Consider the following 27241-nt stretch of genomic DNA (forward strand, 5'->3'; position numbering starts at 1 on the left):
AGTCTCTAAAAAAACAATTTGCGGATCAATTAAACAATGAAATGCAATATCACCATGCTGCATTGTAATTAAACCAAAAATCAATACTGGAGCCACAAAACTAATTAAGGTTACAAGACTTAGAGTCAGTGGGAAAGGAAGATAAAATGGGTGTTCAGGGGAACCAGTATCAAGTGGACCCAGGAAGCCAGCCCTCTCACTTGTCCAGAAGGGAGTTTTCCATTCCCAAATGTTGGCAGAAGGAAAAATTAGCCCTTGTCCATTTACATGGGAGAAACACTGGACAGTGACAACTACACTTCAAATGTCGGCTAAGAAACTGGCACCAGAGAGGGATGAGGGGAAGGAACCGACCTGATTATTAAGGGTCAGGGCTGAGAGTAAGGGTGCAACTCCTTTCTGACTGTTCTTTGAGGAATATGTTGAATCACAATTTATAGCAAGTGCCTCTGCCCTAAATTACTCATCAGTAAGTTTTATTAATATGTACACCAACACAGACTGGTCTGAGCATAGTAAGGTAGCTGAGGGCAGGGGTGTGTCAGCAAGAAAGGGAACACTGACCCCTTTTTTTCTAGCTCAGGTGCTACCTTGAGCTTTTGATGAAATACACTCTACAGACTCAGTATGATTGGGGCAGGATTATATATTATTCCATTTCGCCCAGCTCCCCTATGAGTACCATTACCTAAATTCAAGGTGAATATATAAGTCACTGGAGAGGACCAGTGGGGACTGCAAAACGTTCAATACTCATAACTACAACAGGCCTATTACAGGAACCCAGAGACTTCATTTTTAATTTTAGGCTCTAAAAACTAGTTACACTTCATAATTACACATCACATAATCAAATGTTACTACTACATACATTTGTATATATTCACTGACATTTAAGACTCCATTTTAATAGTATAGCTTATGATCCAAGGTGGGTGTTTAAAACATGCCTGTAAACATTCTTCTGAATATATTCTTAGCATTTTATAATCTCACCATGAATTTAATATTCCATACTGCCACATTTTCATTGTTGTTTCATAGGCAAGTCTGGCATAATAAATGCTGGCTGAACGCATTTAAGGGCTAAGAGCCCTAGAACAGACTTCGATCAAAAAACTTGTAGTGACCACCAAATGTTTTAAGGTCCAGGTTTATAGTGCAGAGTAATTACAGCTAATGCTTATATATGGTACTTACTCTGTGACAATGCTTAGTCCTCTTACACACTCTCTCCTCCTCGCAGCCACCCTTTGAGGTAGGTACACTGACTATCCCCATTCACAGATGAGGGGGTGAAGGCACAGGGAGGTTAGTCCGTGTAGTTCGCGAGGGGTGAAGCCAGGACTCAAACAAGGCACTTCAGGCCCCCAAGTCCATGCTCTTAACCACCATGCACTAATGCCTCTCAAAAAGAGCATAGAAGTGGGCAGGGTTAATTACAGTGGCTACTTGATTTTTACTTCAAGAACTGTGACGTATGAAGAAGTGAAAAACAAGTTTCAAAATACCAAGATACGTCACAAAGGAAACCCAGTGGCTAGCTACATTTGCCTTAGAGAGGAATCCAGGACTTGGAAGTTTGTTTAAACTAACAAACAGTAGAAATGGATTTTTAAAAACAGTCTGCCTGAAGTTGGTCAAATATTTTAAAAGTAGTCAAGTTTAGTTTATGATCCTGGGGATGTTCATGTTCCCTAGCCGGTCTAAGCCTGTTTCTTCAGCATGCTGCTATAAGGAAGACAGCACCAGCCTCACAGACTCATGAGAAGCACAGGAGTGCAGATAAAGGGCTTAAGGCTTGCTCAAAGATTATTAGCTCTAATTCTAAAATTCCTCTGTACTTCCAGGCAGTACTTAGCACAATATGTTTAAGTACCTGGTGACTAATAATAATGCTCAAAAAATTTTAAAAAGTATCCATCTACCTTATGCTAAGCATAAAATTCTACTTTGATATTCAAATGCATGAATCATGACAATAATAGACTTTCTTAAAAGTAACATTTAAAGGAATGGTATATAAACCTTTGGTTAATCTCAATAACAGGTAGTCAGGAATACATCAATATTTTTCTGCCCTTTTTGTAGCCTTACTGGAAATGACAGTAAAATATTCAGAAATAAAGCTAAGCCATGATAAATAGAAAATCAAATGCCAAACTAAGTTTATTTTGCTAAAGAGAAACTGTTGAACTATAAGAAAAATAAGTGCAGTCTAGATTTTGTGCATATGTGGGGAAAAAACCCTGAGATTACCAATTGTGTATCACAATCCTCTTCTGGAGATACCGAAAGCAATGGTACCAATACAACTTGAACAGTGGATTAATTTACACTTTAAACTTGATCTAAATATTACCCTTGAATATTTGCTTTATATTGAGAGAACAAATTCTGACAACTTAGGAAACTAAAGAAGCTAAGTGTTGACTTAAAATAGTTAAAGCTCCTAACAGCTTCATTTAAATAGTTTCTATCATTTTACTGCTTAAGTTCAGCTTATTTAAAAATTTCAAAGGCTCATTATGTTTCTAGTAATAAGGACAAGACAAAACGGGTTTACCGAAAACAGTCATCATCTCCCTTTGTCCTCCAGCTTTACATTTCTTTAACAGAGAGTAGACAAGGTCAAATAACTAGACAGTAAAACACTAACCTTTTAAAAAGAATGGTACAATTACATCTTTGAACCTGTGAGAATTATAATTCAAAGCAAGTTTGGCCTGTAAACCTGTGACGCTTTTTTACCACTGACACCATGTGACTATTTTTTCATAAAGAAAAAAGTGGCACTAAAAATATATATTTTTCCTTGACACCTTCGGCAAATTTTGGTGAGCAGATAGAATATACTCTGAGGCTCCAAATATGTAAACAATTTACCCTATATTATGAAAGAGCAAAATCCTGTGATAGCAAATATAACAAAGTGTAGCTTCTCCCACAAAAGAGGTTAAGGATTAAAATGTGAAGTGCTGCTTTCTTGAAGTCAGTTCAGTTTTACCCAAGCCTACTGTAGGTCATTAAAGCCTCGGGCAGGGAGCTCTGGCAGAACTTAATTAAGAATACCAAGATTCAGACTTATCTGCTGCATTCGCCTTCATGCTGGACACCATGATTAGAGGTCCCAGGATCAGAAAGAGATGAAAATGTTTTTCTGGACTGAGGTTTCACTACGTAGGAAAAAACAAAAACAACAAAAAAAACCCCAAACAATGAATATATTCCATTTCAGTCTTCATAGTTCAAGTAATAAATGGTCAAAATTCAGACACACACTTTGGCCGAGCCAAGTTTAGCTTTATCACATTAAAAAAATTCACGTATAAAGTAAGTATCAGTTCAAAATATAGATCACTTCTTAAGAAGGGCCTGCAGGCCCTTTATTTATTATAAAAATAATTAAATTTGGTGGAAAGGAAATGTTAAAATTACCTGAAATTCAGAAGATGTAATGTTAATTGTTGTGTGGAACACTGTCGTTACATACAGCTGCTCTCAGGGGCATCTCGTTTCACTGTGGAGACCAGAGCTTCTCAGCATGGATCGCCTAATTCATGTTACCAAGAGGGCCCTTAGAGTGCTGCATCCCGCCAGCCTGGCACTCCAAAAAAACCCTCCTGGTCCCAACTGCCCCATTCTTTCAAAGAAGCATAACAGCTAGCCATTCTAGAATTTTAGGGAGAACATTTTGGATATTTTTCTTCTACAGGATTAAAAAATCTTTTAGAATTACTGGTTCAGACATCCACCGCTCCTAGTGGTCTAGATTGCTTCAAAATATTAAATCAAGCTGTAATTAAACTTTTTTACATTTAATTTTAGACCTTAAATTTCTATATCATTAAGATCTCAATGTTTTAATGAAAGTAGAAAATAGAGTATAATTCAGTATCACCTATTTGTCTCAAATACAAGTACAATGAGTAGTAAGTAGGTAAACAGGAATGACAATAACAAAAATAGAACTTGTATATTTGTCCAATAAGAATTAACTCTATTTCTCTAAATTCAAGGTGTATGGCAAGTCGAATATTTGATCTTAGTTGACTGTTACATCATTAGTTTAACACTTAAAACACTGAAGGAGGCATTTCTCTATTCACACAGACTTCTACACAGATCTGTAAATAGTCTGAATATGTATATTTCAAATTAGTCTATGTGACCCTGTGTTCCTCTCCTTCAGAAGCATCAGTAATGCATTTGGCCAATAGTTTGAAACACGAATTGTAAATTAACATAGTGTATAATCTTGATAATATGAAAAGAGTCCCAAATACTTATTTTTTAAAAATGGTAACATTAGGAAAAAAACTATAATCATCATCAGTTCTATTTCCTGAAAATTCAGTTGAGGTAACCTCTGCAAGTCACAGCTCCACATTTGCACACAGTTCTGGCCCTCTTTTTGGCTGGGCTGTGGTCAATAGAATCTGAAGATATATCTCCAGAACCTGAATACATAGAAAAAGAAATACAGGAGAAAGAGTTAAGACAATTCATAATGAGTTTCAAATTTTCTATCAGTTGTAAATTGATAAAATCATTACAAACTGTCTTGAAAGGATGCTGTGGGCTAGTAAGAGGTAAAGTGTATGTTATTAGTCCATATTTATGAGAATGGATTTGTGAAATGATGAAACTTACTAGTAAAATCCAATATACGAGCATTCATTTCATAAATTGCTTAAGAGCCATAAAGCAAGGTCAAGTAGTAACAATACGTAAAGGGCATCATACTTAGAAAAACAAAGAAAAGAAAACACATGTTGTCACAGTAAAGCAAACAATTAAATGTTCTCTTTAAAAGCCAGATTCAGTTAGGAATGGAATAAGCTCATATGTGATTTAAATCATATTTTCAATCTTACGAATATACATCTTTTAGTAAATATTCAGAAATGCAGGCTTAAAATTTTTTAAATACAAGTAATATTGAGAAAAGATGTTATAATAAATAGGCTTCTGTATGGAAGTTGTGAAAAAAGCAGGCAGCAACATGCTGTAGAAGAAAGAGCATTACTCAGCCCAAGATCAGGCAGACCTGGATTCTAGTATTAGCTGTCAGATTAGCTTTGTGCCCTCAGCAAAAAGACAAACTCTTATAGCCTCATTTTTTAAAACCTTAACATTAGTTTGGTTCAGATGCTCTAAGGTCTTCTCCTATTCTGATTAGATTCTTCACACTGAAACTCCACCAAAGAAACTGTACTTGAAAATCATACCTTTCATTTGATAATCAAAAGTGAGCTCTTCTCCAGCATTTATAGTTCTCGTGGAAAATAATGCTATTCGGGGAAGACGGGTGTCGAGGTTATCAATGAAAACGTTGAACACCTGAAGATTCGGGTCACACTAAAGAGGAACATGAGAACCTACTTAAGTAAAATTGACATAAACGAGCTCTTCTACATGCTATATAAAATCTTTAATTTCCCAAAGTATTAGTTTTAAGTTCTACTAGAAATTAAGTTGCTTATTGTTTAGAGGTCTTTGAGGCATGCACATTTAAAAATACTGTGTTCCCTTACAGAAAATTTCAGACATACATAAAAGTAGAGAAAATAATATAGTAAGTCCACATATATCCACTATGCAACTTCAAAGCTTATTAACATTTCTGTCAATCTTGTTTCATCTAGTCCCAACTTCTTAATTGTTTTTGGAGAATTTTAATGCAAATGTTAGATAACATTCTCATTTCACCTGTAAATATTTTAGTAAGGTATACATTTTTTTTTGCTTGTTTCTGAAATTTTTTATTTAATATTTTTGGAGCATTTTGACAGCTGGTAACTAAAACCACAGAAGGTGCAACTGCAGATAAGGAGGGACTACTGTATCAAAAGTTTATTGAAGAGCCTAGAAAGATTCAAAATATGCCCAAGAAGAACATCTAGAAATAGAAATAGAATTATTGAAATTAAAAGTAAAACATGCTCTAGTAAGGCATATTTAAAGAACTTGAGTAACTGTTTTTAAAAAATCAAATCAGCACTGTAGAGCTCAAATTTCATATTGCATGGGGTTTCATAAACTTCTGTTTGGAATTATTCAGCATTTTGAGAACTCGGCACTAAATTCTAGCATATGCAAGAAAGATCCGGTGAATCATACTAAGAAATCAAAATAACTGTTTAATTGTCCTTGAATGGAATACATCTATTTGGAGAGTATCTCAATCTTATCATTAAGAAAAAAACATTTAAGTAAACCAGAAAACAAAGGAGTCAGAAGGTGCCTGACATCTCATTACTAATCATAAACTAGTTTTTTGGTATAAAATCCATCAAAAGATTAACATGGTCTACCTCCTTATATGGTCAGCTATAGAACTCAGGCTCTGAGACACATTTTCCTTGTAATCTATAAAATGGAGATAATGTCATCTGATCTATAGAATAGAGAGAATGTCAATCTCACAAGCCTAATGCTATGTTATCCATCTAGCACTTAGGAGGTGTCCAGTAACTCCTAACCTCCCTTTACTTTTGGAAATAGTTTTTATAGAGTATAAGATTCTGGAGTTAAGGGTCCAAGTGTATTCTAAGTTCTTTTCAAACAAGAATTAAGAATACTAATTCATAATTCAGAAAAGTAGCCCTAAACACTGCAATACTCTAGAAATTCTTAAATTTTATAAAAACGTTAACATGTTTACATTTTAAGAGAACACAGCAATCTACCCTTCTTTAGTTGTGTCTCCTGAATTTGGCTGTTAACTTCTGTAACCCGTAGAGTTACGTGTTAATTCTTAAAGTTTTTTGCCTCTTAACTCCTCTGCTCATTAATTTCCTCCTCTATATGAGGACAATACCTATCTCATAAAGTTGTTGGAAAGTGTAAATGAAGTAACATATGTGAAGACTCCTGCAAAATGGATGTTATTTGGTAGGCACCTCGAGGAATTTTCCTAAAACAGCAATAATACCAGGAATTAACAGAAGAAGCCTTGTATTAAAATACTTTGGAGATAATGAAAGAGTATATAATTTAAAGACAATTATTCCTCAAGTATGGAAAATCTTTTAAAACAGTACTAATTAGTCCTGTCTATACTTTCTCTCTTACACTGTGATTCACAAAATGAGACACATTTCCATATCGAGCTGCATCCACTGTGAATTCATCAGATTCATAGTCCAGATCAAAGAGATACGTGATTCCTTTGTTGTCATATAACTGCCCCCGTCTTTCAGCTTCTTCACTTGTGATTACCTAAAAAGAAAAAACTATAGTATATTATACAGCTATTGCTGAAGAAACACCCATCCATAAATCTATTAACATATTAATGCCTTCAAGTGCATAAAAAGAAATAAAAGTGCCATCAAAATAAACATTCACATAAACTACCCTAGAAGAGCTAGATGAACAGAGGAGGGAAATCAAAGAGAGGAGAATGGATGGTGCAAACGAAGTATGACTGTTCAAATGAGAGTGAGGACAACCCAACAATTAGCAAGCTGAAACAGTACCCAACTTCGATTCTAATTTATTGGTATGTTCAAAAAAGCTACACAACTACAGTTCTCTGTAAGACATAACAGAGTGTAAAGGACTAAATTCAGAAGTAGGTATGCTCTCAATATGCTCTGAAGGCATATTTTTCCTATAACCAATCTGTGTACAGTTACAAATGGAAATTTGTTACAAATAGAGAGAAGGTACGTTAAATTTGCAGTCAACTGTTTGGAAAGTTTAATTTTGTAGAATAGGTGGTTTTCATGAAATTCTGTAGCTCACAACCATCAACTATACAGTTCTGCTCTGAAGAACATAGCCTGACCACACGCTCAGCTCAGGAAACCAAAAATGGCTCAAGTGATTCATGGTGTCAACCAAATTTAGCTGCCGCATTCATTAAACCATTAAACTTGTATTTGATTATACAAGGTCTAGTATTCTGAATAGTGATTTATAATAATCTGCCATTATCTAAAAATTTCAGGATCAAAATAGAGATGCCATTTAACCTCAGAATTCTGGATGAATACAGATAATTAAAGGTGATCCAGGGCTTCCCTGGTGGCGCAGTGGTTGAGAGTCCGCCTGCCGATGCAGGGGACACGGGTTCGTGCCCCGGTCCGGGAAGATCCCACATGCCGCGGAGCGGCTGGGCCCGTGAGCCATGGCCGCTGAGCCTGCGTGTCCGGAGCCTGTGCTCCGCAACGGGAGAGGCCACAACAGTGAGGCCCGTGTACCGCAAAAAAAAAAAAAAAAAAAAGGTGATCCAATTCCAAACAACTTTTAAAATATCTGGTTTGACAACCCCAGACATGCAGTCACACTCATACTGTTCTTAGCCGCAGCTTAGCCCACCACTCAGTTTGAGGAAGTGCGGTGTAGGGGTGAAGTGCAGTGATTCTGGAGCCTTGGCTTTGAACCTTGGCTCTTCTCTACTACTAAGTGACCCTGGGCGAGCTGCTTAATTTCTCTGTGCCTCAGTTTCCTGCTGTACAATAATGGAGGCAATACTACCACCTCACAGAGTTGTTGAGAGAATTTCGTAAGAGCTGAAACGTAAGGTGCTTAGCATAGTATGCTTAAAATAGTAGGTGGTAAATACTATTTTTTGTATATATGCATTATATGTATACAAATAAATGTGCTCAGGAGTTGGTATTTTAGAGAATGGTCTTTGTAGCTGAGGTACAGATGCACAGAGTTTGGATTTTTCTTATCGGTGGATGCAATAAATGTTTTTATGTGTATTTTACAATACTTGCTCATAAAGCATTCATGTACTCTACAGTATCATTCATGCTGATGCAAAATTGAGTTTTGCCAACTACACTTAATCATATTTGGTCAAATGGATGAAGTAAATTACAATTTAAAGGTTTCCAAGTCAGGAGGTATTGAGATCTGACATTCTTCTTAGGACTTTTGTGTAAAACTAGTGGTCATATTTTCAGAGTTGCAAATGCCAGTTTCAGTGACTATGAGTGGGTGTTTGTTGAAAGGGGACTCTACTTCATTTGTCACTGCGTATAATTTTTTTGGTTCACATTCAAGCTTGTATTTCTTATGATGCCAGTGAACCCTTCCCTCAAACCTGAAGTCTGTACATATCTGCAAACGGTAACAGCAAAACGTACCAAGCGTGTTTGTTACTGAGGTAAAAGGCGGCGCCTCAAGAGCACGAGCCTCCTGCACACTGTCTGCTATGAGAGAAGCGAGCGTACCTCTCCGACATACTCCATGACAAAGCTCCTTCTCCTAATCTTCACAAGGGTCTTTACGCCCCAGCCGCAGCCATTGCTGGTCCGAAAGATGCAAAGTGAATACTGTGTGCCTTTTTGGACAATCCTGTTGGGACAATCGGGTCCACACTGACACCTTGAGTTGCATTCGTAAATGGGGGTGCCAGGTGGGATTTTAATTTGTTGATTTTTATTATAAGCCAAAAGAACTCCAGCTTCAGCAGGACAACATTTCTCAAAGAAGCAATCTGTGCATGAACAACCAAAGGTGGCTTCATTTACTAAGCTGATTCCAGGAGCTGGTTTGTATTCATTAATGTAGTAGAAGTCTGAAGGGGGGCCCTCTAAGTCCACAGTATTTTCAACAAAAATCATTCCTTTGTGATTCTTCCTTCTGTTGAGTTCGTCCTGCCATCTCTGCAGAGCTATCCTTTGTTTAGCCTTCTCTACAATGTATTCAGCAATGGCAGGTTTCAAAGCTCTGTGATTTTCTTTTAGAGTTATTGCTTTGCCTTTCTTTACCTGAGATAAATAATTATGCTTGTCATTAGAGAACTGCTGAAGCAGTAATGGGCACTTGAGATTTTGCAAAGGTTCCCAAGTATTTGTAGAATCTGGCCATCCTTTCCATTTTACAAGATAATATTCCATATCCTTAAAATATAAAAGAAAATGCAAATCAGATTATGACAGACCCAATTACTGAAAAGAATATCTTAAAGAGTAAGGTATTATCATTTTTCTTAATACAGAATACACAATCACAAGTTACTAGCAGATGAAATACAAATCATAAAAATAAAACTATTTTTCTTTATATTACATAAACTATGCATAGAATTTAGATGTGGCATGATGTTTGACCAGAGACAAAAAAGTCGCACCTGGAGAAAGATAAAAGTACTGAAAGTCATGAATATGTTACCAAACAGTGATCAAAGTGACACAAAAAATATTGATCTTGATCATGGAAATAAGCTGTCCCAAAATGAATAATTTATGACCCAGGTCGGTGGCTTGCTTGGCCAGCAGAGATGTAGGCATCCTCTAAGGTCTGTAATTTCATATTTTACACTGGCTATGAGGGAAGTTCTTTCTCAATGTCCTGGGCACACATCCCCTAGATTTTCTAGAGTGAACTGTCGCATACAGTCATTCCTGGCTGCATGTGGCTACGGAGCACAGGAAATGTGGCTAGTCTTAATTGAGATGTGCTCTAAGTGTAATACACACTGCACTTCAACAACTCAGCACAAAAAAATAACGCAAAATATTTGTTAATTAAAAAAAATATTTCTTAATGTGCAAATATCAATTACACGTTGAAATAATATTTGGGGTTAAATTAAATGTATTACTGAAAGCAATTTCACCGGTTTCTTTCCATTTTGTTTAACATGGTTACAAGAAAATTTAAAATTATAGTCGTCCTTCGGTATTCACCAGAGGCTTGGTTCCAGGATCCCTCTCGGAACCCAAAATCCACGGATGCTCATGTCTCATATGTAAAATGGCACAGTATTTGCATATAATCTACTCATATACTTTAAATCATCTCTAGATTACTTACCGTATCTAATATAATGTGAATGCTATATAAATCGTTGCCAACACATGGCAAATTCAAGTTCTGCTTTGGAACTTTCTGGAGTTTTTTTCTTTTGCAAGTATTTTCTATCCGGGGTTAGCTGAATCCTGGGGTGTAGAACCCGGGGATGCATAGGGCCGACTGTATACCTATGTAGCTTGTACTATATTTCTATTGAACAGCACAATTCCAGAGAGTTCTTACCTTAGAGTCGCCCACGGCTGGATTAGGTGGCAGGCCCTCAAGGCACCAAAGATCGAGTATTTTGACTTATCCCTCAGACTGCTGCTGGCCACCATGGTATCTGAAATCTTGCCTTCCCACCCCAGTGACTGGCTACGTTTTCTTCCCTTAAAGCCAGGCAATGCTATGTTAAGTTTCTCTTAAAAAAGGTAGTCTAGTGTATGTAAGAAAAAAATTTTTCAAGTAAAGTCTCTCAATTTTGTCTTTGTTCTCTGGAATAGTGAACATATATCCACGAGCGCTAGGGTAAAACGCCTTCTGAAATATGAAAGTGATTAAACCGCATTCTATGGTTTTTAGTTATTTTAATTCATAGATATTGATAAAAACTTAACTGGGATACATTTGCTTTTCCCTGAAATTTTTAATAAAGGTTTTATTATAAAGTAAGGATGTTTTACTAGTCATAGTTTATTAATGCCAAGTGACCTGGCAGGTCTAGGAAATGTGGTATAAGCCACACTGTGGAGGCACCATTGGGTAAGGAGAACTGAGGCAGCTTTGCAGGAGGTCACCTGACTAGTGAGAGTGCTTATCTTCATCTCGATGTTTTATTATATTCTACCCAATAAGCAGTAATGCTTGTTAATTAAAAGACCTCTGCTTCTTTGTGAAAATGGTCAAAGTATGTTTTGTTAAAAAAAGTGGCTCAATTCTGGTGTGAGCATATGCACAGAAACTGTACTTCTATGAAAATATATACTATGATTCCAGGAAAACAAAAACCTAGACACATATTGAAGTGTCGGTCATACTGGCTCACCAAACGTAACATGGATTTCTCCCTCCTGAGGTGACTACTGCAATTTGGGGCTGCTGCTGGCAGACCTATGCTCAGTAAGAATGAGACCCACCTGTATCTAACATTACCGATTCCCCTTAATTATGAAAGTTAAAAATGTTTCTGAGGGCTTCCCTGGTGGCGCAGTGGTTGGGAGTCCGCCTGCCGCTGCAGTGGACATGGGTTCGTGCCCCGGACCGGGGGGATCCCACGTGCCGCGGAGCGGCTGGGCCCGTGAGCCATGGCCGCTGGGCCTGCGCGTCCGGAGCCTGTGCTCCGCAACGGGAGGGGCCGCAGCGGTGAGAGGCCCGCGTACCACAAAAAAAAGAAAAAAAAAAAAAAGTTTCTGATTCCAAAATAAAGCAATGCAGCCCTCTGGTCCTCTTTTTTTTTTTTTTTTTTTTTTTTTTTTTTACCTGCTGCAGTTTTTCCTGCCATAGCCCTGGGTTATACCAAAGTTACCAGCAAACAATGAAAGAAACAAATGGTGGCTTCAAGTCAGATGATTAAAGTAAATTATCATTCAGCAAAACTAAAAACACTATGCCACTGTAGTCAACTTCCAAAATAATATATTGTTTTACGATGAGTCACTTGCAAGTTTTGTATGTTAATCACATTGTACCTACCTAATTTACGGATGGTAAAGATGCTTCGAAAACCTAAGTGCTACAGAAATATTAGTAACATTTTATTTCTACTTTGTAGACTCCTTTTATTTTATAAGCCTTATTTTACTTTTAAAATCCAAAAAAGATCTTTACATTTTGAAAAATAAGATAATTTTATACAGAAAAATCAGTTTGACTTAACAAATTCAATTACTTCAATACCCCAAAATTTCAAAAATTTAGTCAAAAATTACTTAAGTCTCATAGGATATCAGTATCTTATTCAGATATGCAATCAACTCTTGATTACCTATAGAAATGGAGTGGCGTCATAAAAATGATCTGTTAATCATTCCTGTGTAATTTGGAATGCATCTTATTAATTTTTTTCTTCAAGACATTTTCCCCACTATGTTTAGCTTAGGTTAAATTCATTCAAATATTTTAGTATCTATTATGAGCATATGAAAGTTTGGTCACTAGAGGGTGTGATGAGATGCAAGGTAATACTAGCCTTTAGGAGCAAAATCTCGCTGGGAAAGGAAGGCAACAGTATGTAAAATAAGTAGCAGTGCAAGGTGGTACAATTTTAAATGCCAAAACAAATAAGACAATAGATACCACTAAAATACACAGAGGGAAATCAATATAGGTCAATGAGAAAAAGGCACAGAGGAAGTAGAACAAACTACACTGTGAAAGACGGATAGCATTTGTTGGGTAGGGCACAGGGCAGGCAGGATGAAAACACAAGCAGAAGCTTGGAGCTAAGATTTGCATGAAGTATCCAGAAAACAGTGAAGAGATGGACTTAGCCAGCTTTAAAGTTTAGAACACTGAAGCGAGAGATAAAACGGTAACGGCAAGGCAAGAGCAAATTTCGGACAGCTTTGAGCACCTGACTTTATCGTAGAGGCCAATGGTTTTTACAATTCTTAGAAACCATGGTGTTTCTGTGGGGAGCTTCATTCCATGTAAATACATTTAATTCCATCTTGTCTACTAGGAACTGCACTTACACAATGCAGACACTCAGGGCTCTGTCTTTGGCCCCTTTTCACACTAAACAAGTGTTCATCTCTTTTGAGAATCCGAAGAAAGCTACAGACCTTCCCCTATCAAAAGTCACATGTATGATACAATGGGTAAATTCAGGATATGTGGATTCCAGACTAAGAATTCTTGCTCCAAATGTTCTCTCTGGGCAAAACCTCTTCACTCCACTGGTTTTAACGGTAGGCTGATTCTCCCAAAATCTTAGCTGCAACCCCATACAGTCAACAGCCTACTGGATGTCTGTCCCACAGGTTCTTAATCAATCTATCCACAAGGCACTCGCCACGGTTATTCCTGAACGGTTTCTCTCTGTATTCCCCATCAATGGCAGCGTCACCCCCATCTACCTAGTCACACAAGTCGCAAAGCAGGTCAATCTCACCTCTTCCTTCCTCTCAACCCAGCCCATCACCAAGTGTCTCCGTATGCTTCTTCTGGCCCACCTCTTTCACCAGAACCCCGTTCCCGCAAGCCTTCAGCCTTGCCGGGATTAGGACGCTGATCTCCTGCCGGTGTCCCTGCCCCCAGGCTGACAGCACCCCACTCTGCCCTTCTCGACTAACCTGCAGTTTTCTCATAAAAACAAAAAATCCACAGTGCCAGCCATTCTGTTATTTTCCTGCTTAAAAATTTTAATGGCTCGCCCACTGCCTAAAGAATTAAGCTCAAGCTTCCTATTATAACAAAGATCCTTCTTGACTGGGTCCCTGATGCCTCCCTGACTCAATGTTCCAATATGGCCCCATGCACACACCACCCGCCAGCCACACTGAACTGCTGTTTGTAACTGAACACGCCAGGCCTTTGCATACTTCTCTGTTGCTTTGTTCACACAGCTATTTCTAATTAGAATGTCTTCTTCCATGTGTCTACTGAACACTTATTTCAGTCTCATCTTTTATGTGTAGAAAAACCTACTCATCTTTAAAACTCGGCTCAAATGTCATCTCTCCCGTGACGTCTTCCCTGCCTCTGATTACTGCCAACTCGCGTTCCCGTTTCTAATCTAAACTATAAGCCATCTGTGGGGAAGGAAAGAATCTTATTCTTTGCAGCCCCAGAACCAAGCACAATTCCCTACTATATCCCAGCCTTTGACTAAATGTTGCTGAATGTATAACGAAAAATACGACTACCAACACGTATGCAATATAAAAATCACAACAGTAACGACTTGAATCCTTAAAAGAAATGCAGGCTGTTCAACTTAACCTGGAGATAGCAATTCATGGTTTTTCAATATTTGTTCTGTCATCTGCTGTCTGTAGCCAGTAAGTGGTAGCGAGCACAAACCCTTTAAAATACATCTATGTGGGGGCACAAAAAACAACAACAACAAAAATCTGCCTTCCCATTAGCTATTTTTCCCCTGCAAGTTTTGAAGTAATCACAGTATTCACTATTAGTGGTAGAACAGCCTGAATCTGATTATGAAAATCCCAGTGTTCCATGAGAACACAGTTTGAGAACTATTACGGTCAATGGAAAGTCACTAGATTTCCATACCAGCAACCGACAGAGGGTAGGAATTTTGGGGCCTGGGTTAGAGGCCCAAGACTGACACAAATGAACAACATGACCTTGGAGAAGTCCCTCTTGGAGCTCTGCTTTCCTGGTCTCTAAGATTCAGGTTTTAGTGTAATGATTTCTGTTATTCCAGTTCTTAACGAATCACTCTTAAGTGCAATCAGTCTTTTAGGAGTATGACTCTATTGTTAAAGGTGGATATTCTGTTAGTATGTGGTAGTATGTGGCCATGCAGTACAGTGGTAGTCCTAGAGACATAGAATGGTCTGGATACTTTAAGGAATCAAAGCTTTGAGTAGTATTTCTTTAATATTTGATTCCTAGGGGAGAAGCCCCACCGATGTGCATGGGGCTCTTCACTGACGAGGTGAGGATGTTAATGAAGAGCACCCCGTTTTGTCAGAAGTGTCTGTGTATTAAAAGGGGTGACATGGCAAGAACATGGCACAGAAAAACCACACAGCAGTGAGACCACCACTGGTCTCACTCAAAGGAACAGCCTTTGAGTTCCCCTGGGCCCGACATGAGCTCATCACGGTAACCACCCGGCTGTTCCCCCAGCTAGCGTTCTCTCCACTTCCTGAGCTGGCTATTCCAGACCTCCTCCACTTCCCTCAGGGGTCCCTATCCCACCGCCTCCCCCGTTATTTTCAGCAGCACGTGACCCTGAGCGTGGAGCTAGACAAGAAGGGGGCCACAGACACAACAGGAGAGAGGCCCTTCCTCCGTCAGTCACTCCCGTCTCCTGTCTCTTCGGTCTCTTGCTCTCTCCTGATCCTCACTAGCATCTGAATCTCCCTTAGTTTTTTTTTTAATTAATTAATTATTAATTTATTTATTTATGCATGTATGCGTGCATGCCTGCAGTACGCGGGCCTCTCACTGTTGTGGCCTCTCCCGTTGCGGAGCACAGGCTCCGGACGCGCAGGCTCAGCGGCCGTGGCTCACGGGCCCAGCCATTCCGCGGCATGTGGGATCTTCCCGGACCGGGGCACGAACCCGTGTCCCCTGAATCGGCAGGCGGACTCTCAACCACTGAGCCACCAGGGAAGCCCCTCCCTTATTTTTTAAAGGCAAAATTAAACTAAACCTCCTTTGAGATATAAATGCTTGAATAAGTAAGGGATCTCAAAAAGATATGATAAATTACTAAAAGTTCAGAGCTCGGAGACTAAGGTATAGTCTCAGTATAAGATGCTTTATAACACTCAGTTTTTAAAATCATAGTATCTACTCAGATTTTGTTTTAAATTAAAAATTGTGAACACCCTTAGACCCTACATAGCCCTTCTTCAAAGCTGGAGTGCTTGAAAGAGGCGCCCATGCCACCTGACCCTACTTTCTCACCTCCAACTAATTCTTTAATCCATTCTATTTCGGCTTCTTCTACCCATAGCCCAGAAACGCTCTAAGGGTGTCAATGACCCGTCCATTGCTCGATCCAGAGGGAGCTTTACACTTCTCTGACCCACTGGGTATGACTCTACCTTGCTGACATCATCTCCTCCTCAGGCTGCCGTGTTTGCTCTCCTGATTTTCCTCCTACTGCTCCTGCCAGTTTTCCTCAGTCGCTGTGACGGTTCTTCCTGTGAGTACCACTCACTGCTCCTCAGTCCTGGCTCTTCACCTGTTTTCTTTACTTGGATCACTGCAATGGCCTCTCATCCTTTCAATCCACTCACGGCGCAACAGCCAGAGTAGTATTTTCAACACACCTCTCTCCCTGTGTCACTCCCCCTGCTCAAAAGTACAAAGTATTTCCCTATTGCCCTTAAGAGAGTCCAAAAGTCCCTTCCTGGCCTACACGGAGACGCACTTTCTGGGGCCTGCCCCATCCTTCCAGCCTCTTTTCAATCCCTCTATGGTCCACTCACACTGCAGATTCCTTGAAGGAGTCAGGCTCTCTTCTGACTCAAGACCCTCCCCCATTATCTTTTCACCCTTTAGTACTAAGTTTAAACATCAGTTCCTCACGGACACCTGCCTCCTCTCTCCAGGAGGAGCCAGAGTCTTCTGTTACATTAGCCTCACCTCAACTATGATTAGGTCCTTTGTACAACGATATTTAAGGTTTTTCGACTCTCACTGGAAGATAAACCCCAGGACACCAGGGACCACACCTGTGTGTCATTCTCTGCTAGTGCCCCGTGCGTGACATGGTAGATGGCAGAAGACTGGAGAAGCATCTGCAGAGTTCATGAAGGGGTAACTGTACCCAGTCCTGGGGCTTCAGTCCCCATCTTCTTGCCAATCGCTTCAAGAACAATGCTTCCACTTAGTTCGCACTCTTGATTTGGAGCCACATTTCCAACTAGCTGCTGGGCGTCTTACACTTAAATGTTCTCAACCTTCTTCTCCAACTTCAGTCTAGTCCTCCTATCCTCATCCTCCTTAAGCCTCATCTTCTTATATTCCTGGGTCTTGGTGAACAGTCTTACTATCCACACCATGGCAAGCTTTCCTAGATGTGGACCCCTCACTGCTGGATCCCCAGCCAACCCCCGACCACTAAACCACAGACTTAAATTTTACATCCGCTGTAATTCAAGAAATCACTGACTTATCTTCATCATTACTGTTACTACTTTAGTTCAAGCACCATCTCTTCTTGCCCAGATTACTGCAACAGCCTTTCAGAAGGTGTGAGTTATACACGTCATTCCCCTTCCTGCCCATCCACGCTCCTCACTGCAGAGAGAAAACTCTCTGAGCTGCACATCTGATAGAGTCACTCCTCTCAGAACCGTTCCGATGACCCCCCACTGCTGCAGGACGGCTGGAGTTCCTCTGCTCGTCTCCCACTTCCAGATCCTACCACCCCATTCTCTATGTTAAGGCCTTAAGGAAAGCCCCTACTCATCTTATCAGGCCCCAGCTGGATATCATCTTTTCTGGGAAGCCTTCTCTGCCAGCCCAGGCATACCTCTCACGGATCACATCATGCTGTCTGCCCTAGTGCTTGATATACTATTGCACTGGGGGATTTACTCGTCACTCTTTTCCATGGGGCTGTGAGCTCCTTAAGGTCAGGGGACAGTTTCTCATGAGCCTTTATTTTCCCACTGCCTAACGCAGTACCTGACACACAGAAGAAACTCAAACGTTTATTGAGTGAGACGATAGAAAGGTGAAACAGGAGACATTAGTCAATAAATTGCTGCTATAATTTAAGCGTGAAGCTATGAAGGTCTAGTCTAATAGTGACGGTGAGGACTGGAGAAATCACTGACGCAAAACCCAATTCAATTCATCAACCATGAACTAAATACCCATTACATACTAGAGGCTATAGTAAGACATAGTCCTGGCCCTCAAATTGTTGACAGTTCAGCAGGTATGAAACAAAGCTACAAAATGTGAACAGCTCTAGAACAATGACAAGAACAGTGCTTTATAAGTCCTGAATATAAAGCAATTAATTTTGCTAGAGGTGGGGAAGGGAAGAAAGCTCTACGGTTGGTGGTAACCTTTCAGTTGAACTTTGCAGGCCATGCAGATTTTGCAAGGAGAGAAGGGAAACAATATATCAAAGAGAGAACTGGATGAGAAAAGCAAAAGGGCACAAAGGTGCATGATGTGTTCAGGTATTGGAATATAAGCTATGTTTGTTTTTTAGCTAAATTCTCAATGCTTAGAAGAGTGCTTAGCTCTTAGCAGATACTCAGTAAACCTTAGCTACATGGAAGAATTTACAAGTATATCAATGTGGTAAGGAAGTAGGAAATGCTACAAGAGAACACACAAGTAGGATATGTTACAAGTAGGGTATGTCACAAGCTGGAAAGGGGGCTCGTGGCCAGATGATAACAGCCTTAGTCCAAAGGGTCTCAGCTTAGACTGGCAGACACCAGGGAGCCACTTAAAGGGCTAAAGGAAGGTCCTAATGCAATCAGAGCTGTGTTTCAGAAACAACTGTAATGGCTTTGAAGAAGATGGTACTGAGACAGTGTCTTTCATGAGCTAAATGGAGGGGAACATATAAGAAAAGGATAGGGCTTCCCTGGGGGCGCAGTGGTTGAGAGTCCGCTTGCCGATGCAGGGGATGCGGGTTCGTGCCCCGGTCCGGGAGGATCCCACATGCCGCGGAGCGGCTGGGCCTGTGAGCCATGGCCGCTAAGCCTGCACGTCTGGAGCCTGTGCTCCACAACGGGAGAGGCCACAACAGTGAGAGGCCTGCGTACCGCAAAAAAGCAAAAAAAACAAAACAAAAAAAAAAGGATAGGGTGTTAAGATCTTTCACCTGCCCTGAACATGAGAGACAGACAGACAGACAGAAAAGGTAGAGGTACGTTCAAGTACTACTGGCTTACAGATTCAGTTATCTGTGCGAGGCAGGATAAGAAGTGAGGAATATAAGTGGGTTGTAGGAGGACATAAGTGTGCAAAGGGTGCTTATTCCAAAGCAAGGAACCGAAAGGAGAAGGATGAAGGAGAAACTAGTAGCAAAAGTTACCCAAAGTGAACTATAATACTCAGAATTCTGTAGCATAAGAAAGAAAATTGGCAGCTCCTTCAATGTAAGCACAGACTCCTTGGTAACTTACTCTGTCAAAGTATAACAGGAATGAACAGGAAAAGACAGAGAGGTAGAGACCACATAATCTGATGACCTATTAGATTTAGAGGGTAGGGAGGAAGGAAGAATTTAAAAAGTATGAAATTATAAGGTTAGGTAACTGGGAGTATTATGATTCTGTCAAACTAGGTAGGGAACACTAGATCAGGATGCAGATTAGAGGGAGGAAAACGGGTACAGGTTTGAATATGCTGAATGTGGTACCTGTAGGGTGTCCAGCTTGAAATGAAGCTCAGAAAGAAGTCAATGCCTCACAAAGATCTGAGGGTCATGAGGCAAAGAGACAGATATAAGTAGAAACCACTGGGAAAGAGGTCATCTACAGAGCAGCTTCAAGGTGAGAAGGGGGCCAAGGACAGAGCCTTGGAGATTATGTATTAACACTCCAGAAGCACAGGTAAGAGACTGTAAAGGAGATTCAGGAAGAACAGTTAGAAAAACTGGTGGTGAAAAGAAGTGGAGATAGAGGTGAGTAACAATGATGACAGTACACACCTCTACGACGTGACCACCACAGGTCAGTCCCCGCTCACACTAACCCCACGAGATGGTGCTGTAATGACCCTCATCCTGTACGGGAAGCAGCAAAGGAAAAGAGAACCTACGTAACGTGCTGAAGGTCACGCAACAAGTACATGGTAGAGACAGAATGTGAACCAGCACCTAGGCCGTCTCTCCAAGACACGAGTTTCAGAGAAGAAAAGAGGAGCCAACGGTGTTAGGTGTTGCAAAGTGGCACAGTAAGAGCTGAGGTCCTCGAGTTTGGCCTTGAGGAGGCCACTGACAGCCGTCAATCAGAACAGAGAGGGTTAAAAAGTCAGTAACAAGTGGAAAGGCAAGCTACAGCAGAAATTTTTTTGCAAACTGTGTATCTGATAAGGGTCTATCTAGAATACACAAAGAACTATTACAACTCAGTATAAAAAGACAAACAGCCCAATTTTAAAAACCAGGTAAAGGATCTGAATAGACAGTTCTCCAGAGAAGATATACAAATGGCTATAAGCAGCGGTCCCCAACCTCTTTGGCACCAGGGACCGGTTTTGTGTAAGACAATGTTTCCATGGATTGGGGGGGGCGGGGGGAGGATGGTTCAGGCGGTGCCGCGAGCGATGGGGAGCGGCAGGTGAAGCCTCGCGCACTCCCCGGCCGCTCACCTCCTGCTGTGCGGCCTGGTTCCTAACAGGCTGCGGACCGATAGTTATACGCACTTGAGAAGACGCTCAGCATCATTAGCCATCAGAGAAATGCAAATCAAACCCGTGAGACACTCCATACCCACAAGGACAACTATCATCAAAAAGTCAGTAACAACAAGTATTGGTGAAGATGTAGAAATTGAAACCCTCATACGCTGCTGGTGGGAATGTAAAATGGTGCGGTCACTTTGCAAAACAGTTTGACAGTTGCTCAGATGGTTACACACAGAGGTACCATATAACCCAGCAATTCAACTCCTAGGTATATATCCAAGAGAAATGAAAACATGCCCACACAAAGACTTGTACGTGAATGTTTATAACAGCATTACTTATAATAGCCCCCAAACAGGAACAACCCAAATGTCCATCAAGCGATGAATGGATAAATTAAATGTGATATATCCATACAATGGAATATTTGGCAATAAAAAAGAATGAAGTATTGATACGTGCTACAGCATGAATGAACCTTGAAAACATTATGCTAAATGCAGGAAGCCAATCATAAAGGATCACATAAATATTGTACGATTCCATTTATATGAAATGTCCAAATAGGTAAATCTATTGAGACAGAAAGTAGATTCGTGGTCGCCTAGGGTTAGCAGGGAAAAGAGATGGGGAGGTTTGGGGGGTGATGGCTAAGCAGTATGGGGTTCTTTTTAGGGTAATGAAAATGTGCTACCGTCTCCACAACAAGTTTTAGAATAATTCTGAGAGGGTACAAAAAGCTTTGAATTGTACAGTTTAAATTGGTGAATTGTAGGGTATGTGAATTATATGTCAATAAAGCTGTTTTTAAAAAGTTAATAGGAAATGAAGTAGAAAGAAAAGACAGGAAATGCTTGAGTGGGGAGGGAAGACCTAAGAAAGATTTCAGAAGGTTAAGGAAGATCTGAATAGGTTTATTGATTAAGATAAAGCAGTGGAAAAACAGTGCTTGACACAAAAAAGACATCAGAGATTAAGCAAAGTCCTAAAGGGGATGGGTAGGAAGAAAAAAAGAAAAATGGTGACACCTCTGAAAGAATGAACAAAGATACAGATCCCTGGTGTGAAGGTAAGTTGAGAGTTCATCCTTGAAGCATCCAGTGAGGCAGAAGTCTGCAGCTGAATACGAGAGGGTGAGGGACAGAGTCAGAAGTCCAGAAAAGTAATAAAATTTGGGGAAACTGATGACAGAAATGGAAGAAGCAAGCAAAAGATAAAAAGCTTGTCAAGTAGAACTGAGCAGTGCAAGAATAGAAATAATATGTAACGGAACCAAGAAGTGTGATTATATGACACCTGTGGCTAGACTGGTCAGGCCAGGGTTTATAAACTGAATGGGCAGATGACAGGGTTGTTTTGGGGTTGAAGGCTGCTGAGAGTGGAGGTGAAATGCTTCATCGTAAAATCCCACTGAGTGGGGAAGTCAGTGATACCAAAAGAAGATGGATGTTTCAAAGGAAGAATCGGATTTAATGACTGAATCCACATGGAGCATGAAAAAGAAGGAAAACAAAGAATTAAACAGGATTCCTGATTCATTCATCTGCAAGAATTGACAGATCAATTAACTGAAACAGAGTTCTTGTAGAGGACGTAGGCTACAGAAAGGTGAATTACTCAAAAATATACTGTAAGGTTTAGATTGAAAGAGCTTCTTGAAGAACAACCCTGTAGAGGAACAGAAACAAAGTGAGGCCCAGAGAAGTTAAATAACTTTGCTGAAGTCATGAGGTTCTAGACGAAGCCTAGAAATGGCTGTGAACTCCAGGCCATTCTACTGCACAACAGAACCTCACTACTAGCAGGAGTTTGACAGGATGGCAGGAAATACAAACGGTGATGCTTCTTGAGGAGATTCAGTACCGCTACAATTGGCTTGAATTTTTAGGTTCGTCTCAGGTGATAGTGGGGAAACATGATTCAGGAGCACAATGAATGGCAGGAGAAGCCAATCTCAGATACAACATTTGCTCTGGTAAAATCCACCTGGAGATAATCAAGAGTTGGATGTAGAATGATATTGATATGAGCACCTTGAAATATTCTAATATAAGAACATTTTATGCTTCAAAAACCTCTCAATGTTATTTGGCAAAACAGATGATAGGACATAACTTTATTATGGCCAAGAATTTTAACCATTAAGAAGAGTTCTGCTTTTAAGGTTCTTTTTATGTCACAGAAATATGAAATACTGAATTGAAGTCTGATTAGGTCTCTTTTAAGGGTCTAGATATTTGCCTTACCTTTACTACCTTGTAGTCACACAAGTATTCCACCTCATAATTGTTTAGATTCCTTTTGGTGATTCCAATCGATTTACATGTGAGCTTTTCTTTTCTACATAATTCCTGAAGAGTATCAAGTGAAACTAGGCAAGGCACACACCAAGCTACAATAAGAAAATAGAATTCTTTACTAGTGAAATAGCTACTCAATTAAAATAAAACAAAACAAAAAACCAAAAGAAAAAAAAAGGGGAAAACTCAAGACCTCTATATCCCCACCCTTCAACTGGCAATTTTATAAGACTAAAAATTCATATGACAAGAAACCATGTACACATCTTTAAGAAAAAGTTAACCATTAAAGAACTCTTGGTAAATTGATCTTCCTGGATTTTCTCATGGGTCTCTACCCTACGTGTTTAACTGATGTCAATTTCTACTAGGCCCCCTGAACAAAACGTTTCATGTCTATAAGCTTGCATAAGATTACATAGAGATGCAAAAGTCGAGATAATATTTTTGACTTTTTCATTGTATTCTACACAGAATTGCCCATTTAATAAAATGTAGATCTCAAGGACACACTCATTATTGTTAGAAATACATCTTAAATATATTTTAAAATAATCTTACATTGTTAAAAAGTAATAATGTAAGATTCTTAGTTGAACAATAAGAACTGAAATCTAACTGAAATCTAATTCTATAGTTACATACTCATACATCACATGGCCTACTTTTCCCATTTTGGAAGGTTGCATAAAATTTTAACTCCGATTTTGCCCATGCTGCAATGTATTATTATCAAGATCAATAAACCCAGGAGTTAAAATAAAACAACGGAGAGTATATTGAGTTTTGTTACTACTCATTTCCTGTGTTGCTTTCAAAGCCAAGAATGACAATACAGAGAGTATTCAATTTACATAATCCACACACCAAGCTTGAAGAAACTCAGCCGTCCTCATGATCAACCTTGTAGAAGCCAGTAACTAACTCTGCTGCGGAAGATTTTACCCTCAAATTCCTGTAACCAGTATGCTACCCTACTGCATTTAAAGTATATTAACACAAACTGATATTTAGAAACAGGTCATGAACCTGGCTTTATGGCTAGCGCTAGTAGAAGCACCAGAAAGGATCAAGAGGCCCTCTGACCCAGCCTCCGCCAGGCCACTGAGCCGCATGATTTTAGGGAGGTTTCCATCTCTCTGGGTTTCAGCTTCGCTGAAAAACATGGCAGGGTTGTTGTAAACTGGGATTACCAAACAAAATTTATCAGTAAACGCAGGCTTTACTTGGTAGCTCTCCAAGGTAGTGGTGATAATCTTTTGCGTTGGAGGTAATTTCCAGGGAAGAGACAACAGCTGGTCTTCCTATAATCTCCCCTCGCCCTCCCCACCTCACACCAGGATTTCACGGTCAGAAACCCTGAAGTACGATTTCCACATGCGCCCCCAACCCCTGCCAAAAAAGGACGCATGATTCTAGACCAAGATTTTCCCCCAAAATATCTGGGGGGAAAGTCTGCTGGTTTTGGAGTGGTGGTTTGGGGAGAGGGGAGGGGCAGAATAGAAACGACCCCTTAAGTCCTTTCTATTGAAATAACCTCGGGATGTTTTGTGTAAAAGGTAACCTCATTATGCGGATCACATGCAGAGGAGGTTCCTCTGGACTATCTACCCAACGTGGATTTGTCTGCCGTTCCTACCATTTTCACCCAGTCCGAGTAACACGAGGATTCAAGACGCGACCCTCCACGGAAATGCTGTTTTGGGGGATAAGAAAACTTGGAACATAAAAAACTGCAAACCCCCCGCCCCCCGCGGCAGAAAAAGAATTCATTGGTAAGATTAAACATTTCATGACCACCACGAAAACGTGACACTAGTTCCAACACTAACCCCTAGCGGAGGAAAAGTTGGGGGGATAATGAATTCATAATCCACGCAGAGAGGCGCAGCGCTGGAAAATACCTTTCAATTCTAGAAGGCAGCGAAAGTTCCCGTCCTTCAGCGCGCGCACAAACACACGTTCGGCACCGAATTCTTCGGCGTCCACATAAATACCTCGCAAGTTACGGGAGGGGAGGGGAGGGGGGGAAACCGATTCCCGTAAGCCAGGCGCTGCTGCCGCCAGTACCCACTCACTGGGGTTCTCTGCCACGGGGAACCGCCCCTCCCGGTGCGTCCGCATCGGGGTGCATCCTCACTTATTTCCTCGCTTAGCCTTCACACCTCTGCCCCGACCTCTCTCCGCTCCTCTGACACTGAGGTCACACTCACCCCACGGGGTCCTCCCGCTCCCCAGTTCCGAAGCCAGCCCGACCGCAAACGTCCCTCTCAAACCACCACAAAGGAGTCGCGCCCCCAGCGTGCCCACGGACCTCGAGCCGCGCCGGGCTCCGCCGGGGCCGCCCGGACGCCCCCGCACGGCTGCCCCGCGGGAAGGGCGCTCGGGCGCGGCGGGCGGCGGGGGCCGGGCCGCGCGGGCCGGGCCGCGCGGGGGTCGGGCGCGAGAGGGGACTGAGGGCAGCGGGCGGGCCGAGCCGCGAGGAGGGTCAGGGGCCGGGGGCAGGGAGGAGCCCGCGGCGCGCGTCTGGGGGCCGCGGTGTCAGTGGCGCGGGAGGCGGCGTCTTGCCGCGTCGCGCTCCGGCCGGCCCGCGCGTCCCGGCCCCGCTTCCCGGGCCTCGGGAGTTTGCTCGGCGGACGGGGGACAGTGCGGGGCGCCGCTCTCCAGCCCTCACCTCCTCGCGCCTCGGCCCCGGCCGCCGCCATCTTGAGGAGCTTTCATTCAAACTGGCGCGGTCTGACCGGATAGCTCAGCTGGCCCGACGCCCCGCCCCAGCCCGGCCCGCGCGGAACTCGGGGGCCAGGGCGGGGGACTAACCCGCGAGGCGTCCTGACGTCAGAGGAGGCCGACACAGCCGCGGCGGCGAGTGCGCCTGCGCCCCAAGTCTCCTCCGGGCGCTCGGAGGGGCGGGGCGCGGGGGCGGGGAGCGCTCGCCTAGGTGAAGGGCCACCTGCCCTGGCCTGGCTGGCTTAGCGCCCGATTCAGGGTACCGACATTAGGCCTTCCCACGCTTGTTAGTTCTTCTACACGGGCGCTACGTGTACGTTGTACAAAATTGCAAACGCAGAGCGGAGCTATGCGGTGCAGAGTACGTTTCGCTCTCATACCTGCTCCTCAGCCACCTGAGCACAACAGGCCATTGTTACGTTTCCGTCCACCCTACGCCCCTAGATCACAGGTTCTCAAAATTGGCTGCACGTTGGGATCACTTGCAGGTTTTGTTTTTTGGTTTCACTCTCGGAGATTTGATAGGAATGGGGTGCAACCGGGACGTTGGAATTTTTTAAAGCTCCCCAGGTGATTCTAAGTGTGCAATCTGAAACCACTGTACTAGATCAGTGCTTCTCACACTTGAATGGGCAGAGGAGTCTGGGCATCTGGTTAACATGCAGGTTCGAATTAGGTAGGTCTGGACTGGGACCTGAGGTTCTGCGTTTCTGACGACCTTCCAGGCTACGTTCCACACCGGTAGCCGGGCTGCGGGACGCCCAGGTCCTCTCACCGGGCCCACACCGGTCTCCACCCCCCAGCCCGCCCCCATCCAGTCGTCGCACCGCATCCATGGTGATTGTTCTAAACAATCTGAGGCAGAAGTCTGCCAAGAGTAAATTGCGAAAGTTCGGTAGAAAACCGTTTGACGTCTACCAAGGATTTTTAAAAGAAATTTGTGTAAAATACAAAAATATTTTAAAGCATTCAGTGTAAGTTTGACATGTTGGAAATAAACACAGAACATTAAAGGAATTAATTTGTTTTGATTACGTTATGAAATAGTGTCTAGTCATTAAAAAAGATGTTTATGAAGCCTTTGGTATCATGGAGAAGTGTTTAACAAAACTTCTTAAGCAAAACATATAAAAACAAAAAGCTGTAAAACATACAGAGTGTCAACTATGTAAGGAAATGTATAGGAAGATAGATAATAAGATCTCTGGGAAGTGGTTTCCTTTTTGACTTCTTGTTTTTACATATTTTCTATAATGAGCGTTTTATTACCTTGATAATAAGGAATAAAAAGTCCTCCAACCCTATTACATGGAAGGCCCTTTTTGATTGGTGGTTCCTGCCCACTTCTCAAGCCTCATTGCTCATCATCTCCTCCTGTTCTAATTCGTAACTTCCTCGAGTATTCATTTCCCTGCTCCTTGTCTGCA

General features: G+C 41.5%; 1 protein-coding gene across 5 annotated transcripts; it reads right to left on the reverse strand.

The window, feature by feature from the left end:
• Nucleotides 1–143: 143 nt before the first annotated feature.
• On the reverse strand, nt 144–25900 carry SUV39H2 (SUV39H2 histone lysine methyltransferase). 5 transcript variants are annotated; one of them, XM_081226763.1, is made up of 7 exons: nt 25762–25900; nt 24992–25084; nt 23034–23179; nt 9195–9866; nt 7078–7224; nt 5232–5361; nt 144–4460 (listed from the first exon to the last, which is right to left on the reverse strand). In XM_081226763.1, the coding sequence occupies exons 1-7, from the start codon at nt 25790–25792 to the stop codon at nt 4354–4356; spliced, it is 1326 nt and encodes a 441-aa protein (XP_081082889.1). In that variant the 5' UTR covers nt 25793–25900; the 3' UTR covers nt 144–4353. The 5 variants fall into 5 exon arrangements, with proteins under 5 accessions (XP_081082889.1, XP_081082890.1, XP_081082893.1 ...); XM_081226764.1 differs by lacking the exon at nt 24992–25084; XM_081226767.1 differs by lacking the exons at nt 24992–25084; nt 25762–25900 and adding an exon at nt 24314–24334.
• Nucleotides 25901–27241: the final 1341 nt, after the last annotated feature.

This window comes from Mesoplodon bidens, assembly GCF_964165515.1.
Source record: "Mesoplodon bidens genome assembly, chromosome: 3".
NCBI lineage: Eukaryota > Metazoa > Chordata > Mammalia > Artiodactyla > Ziphiidae > Mesoplodon > Mesoplodon bidens.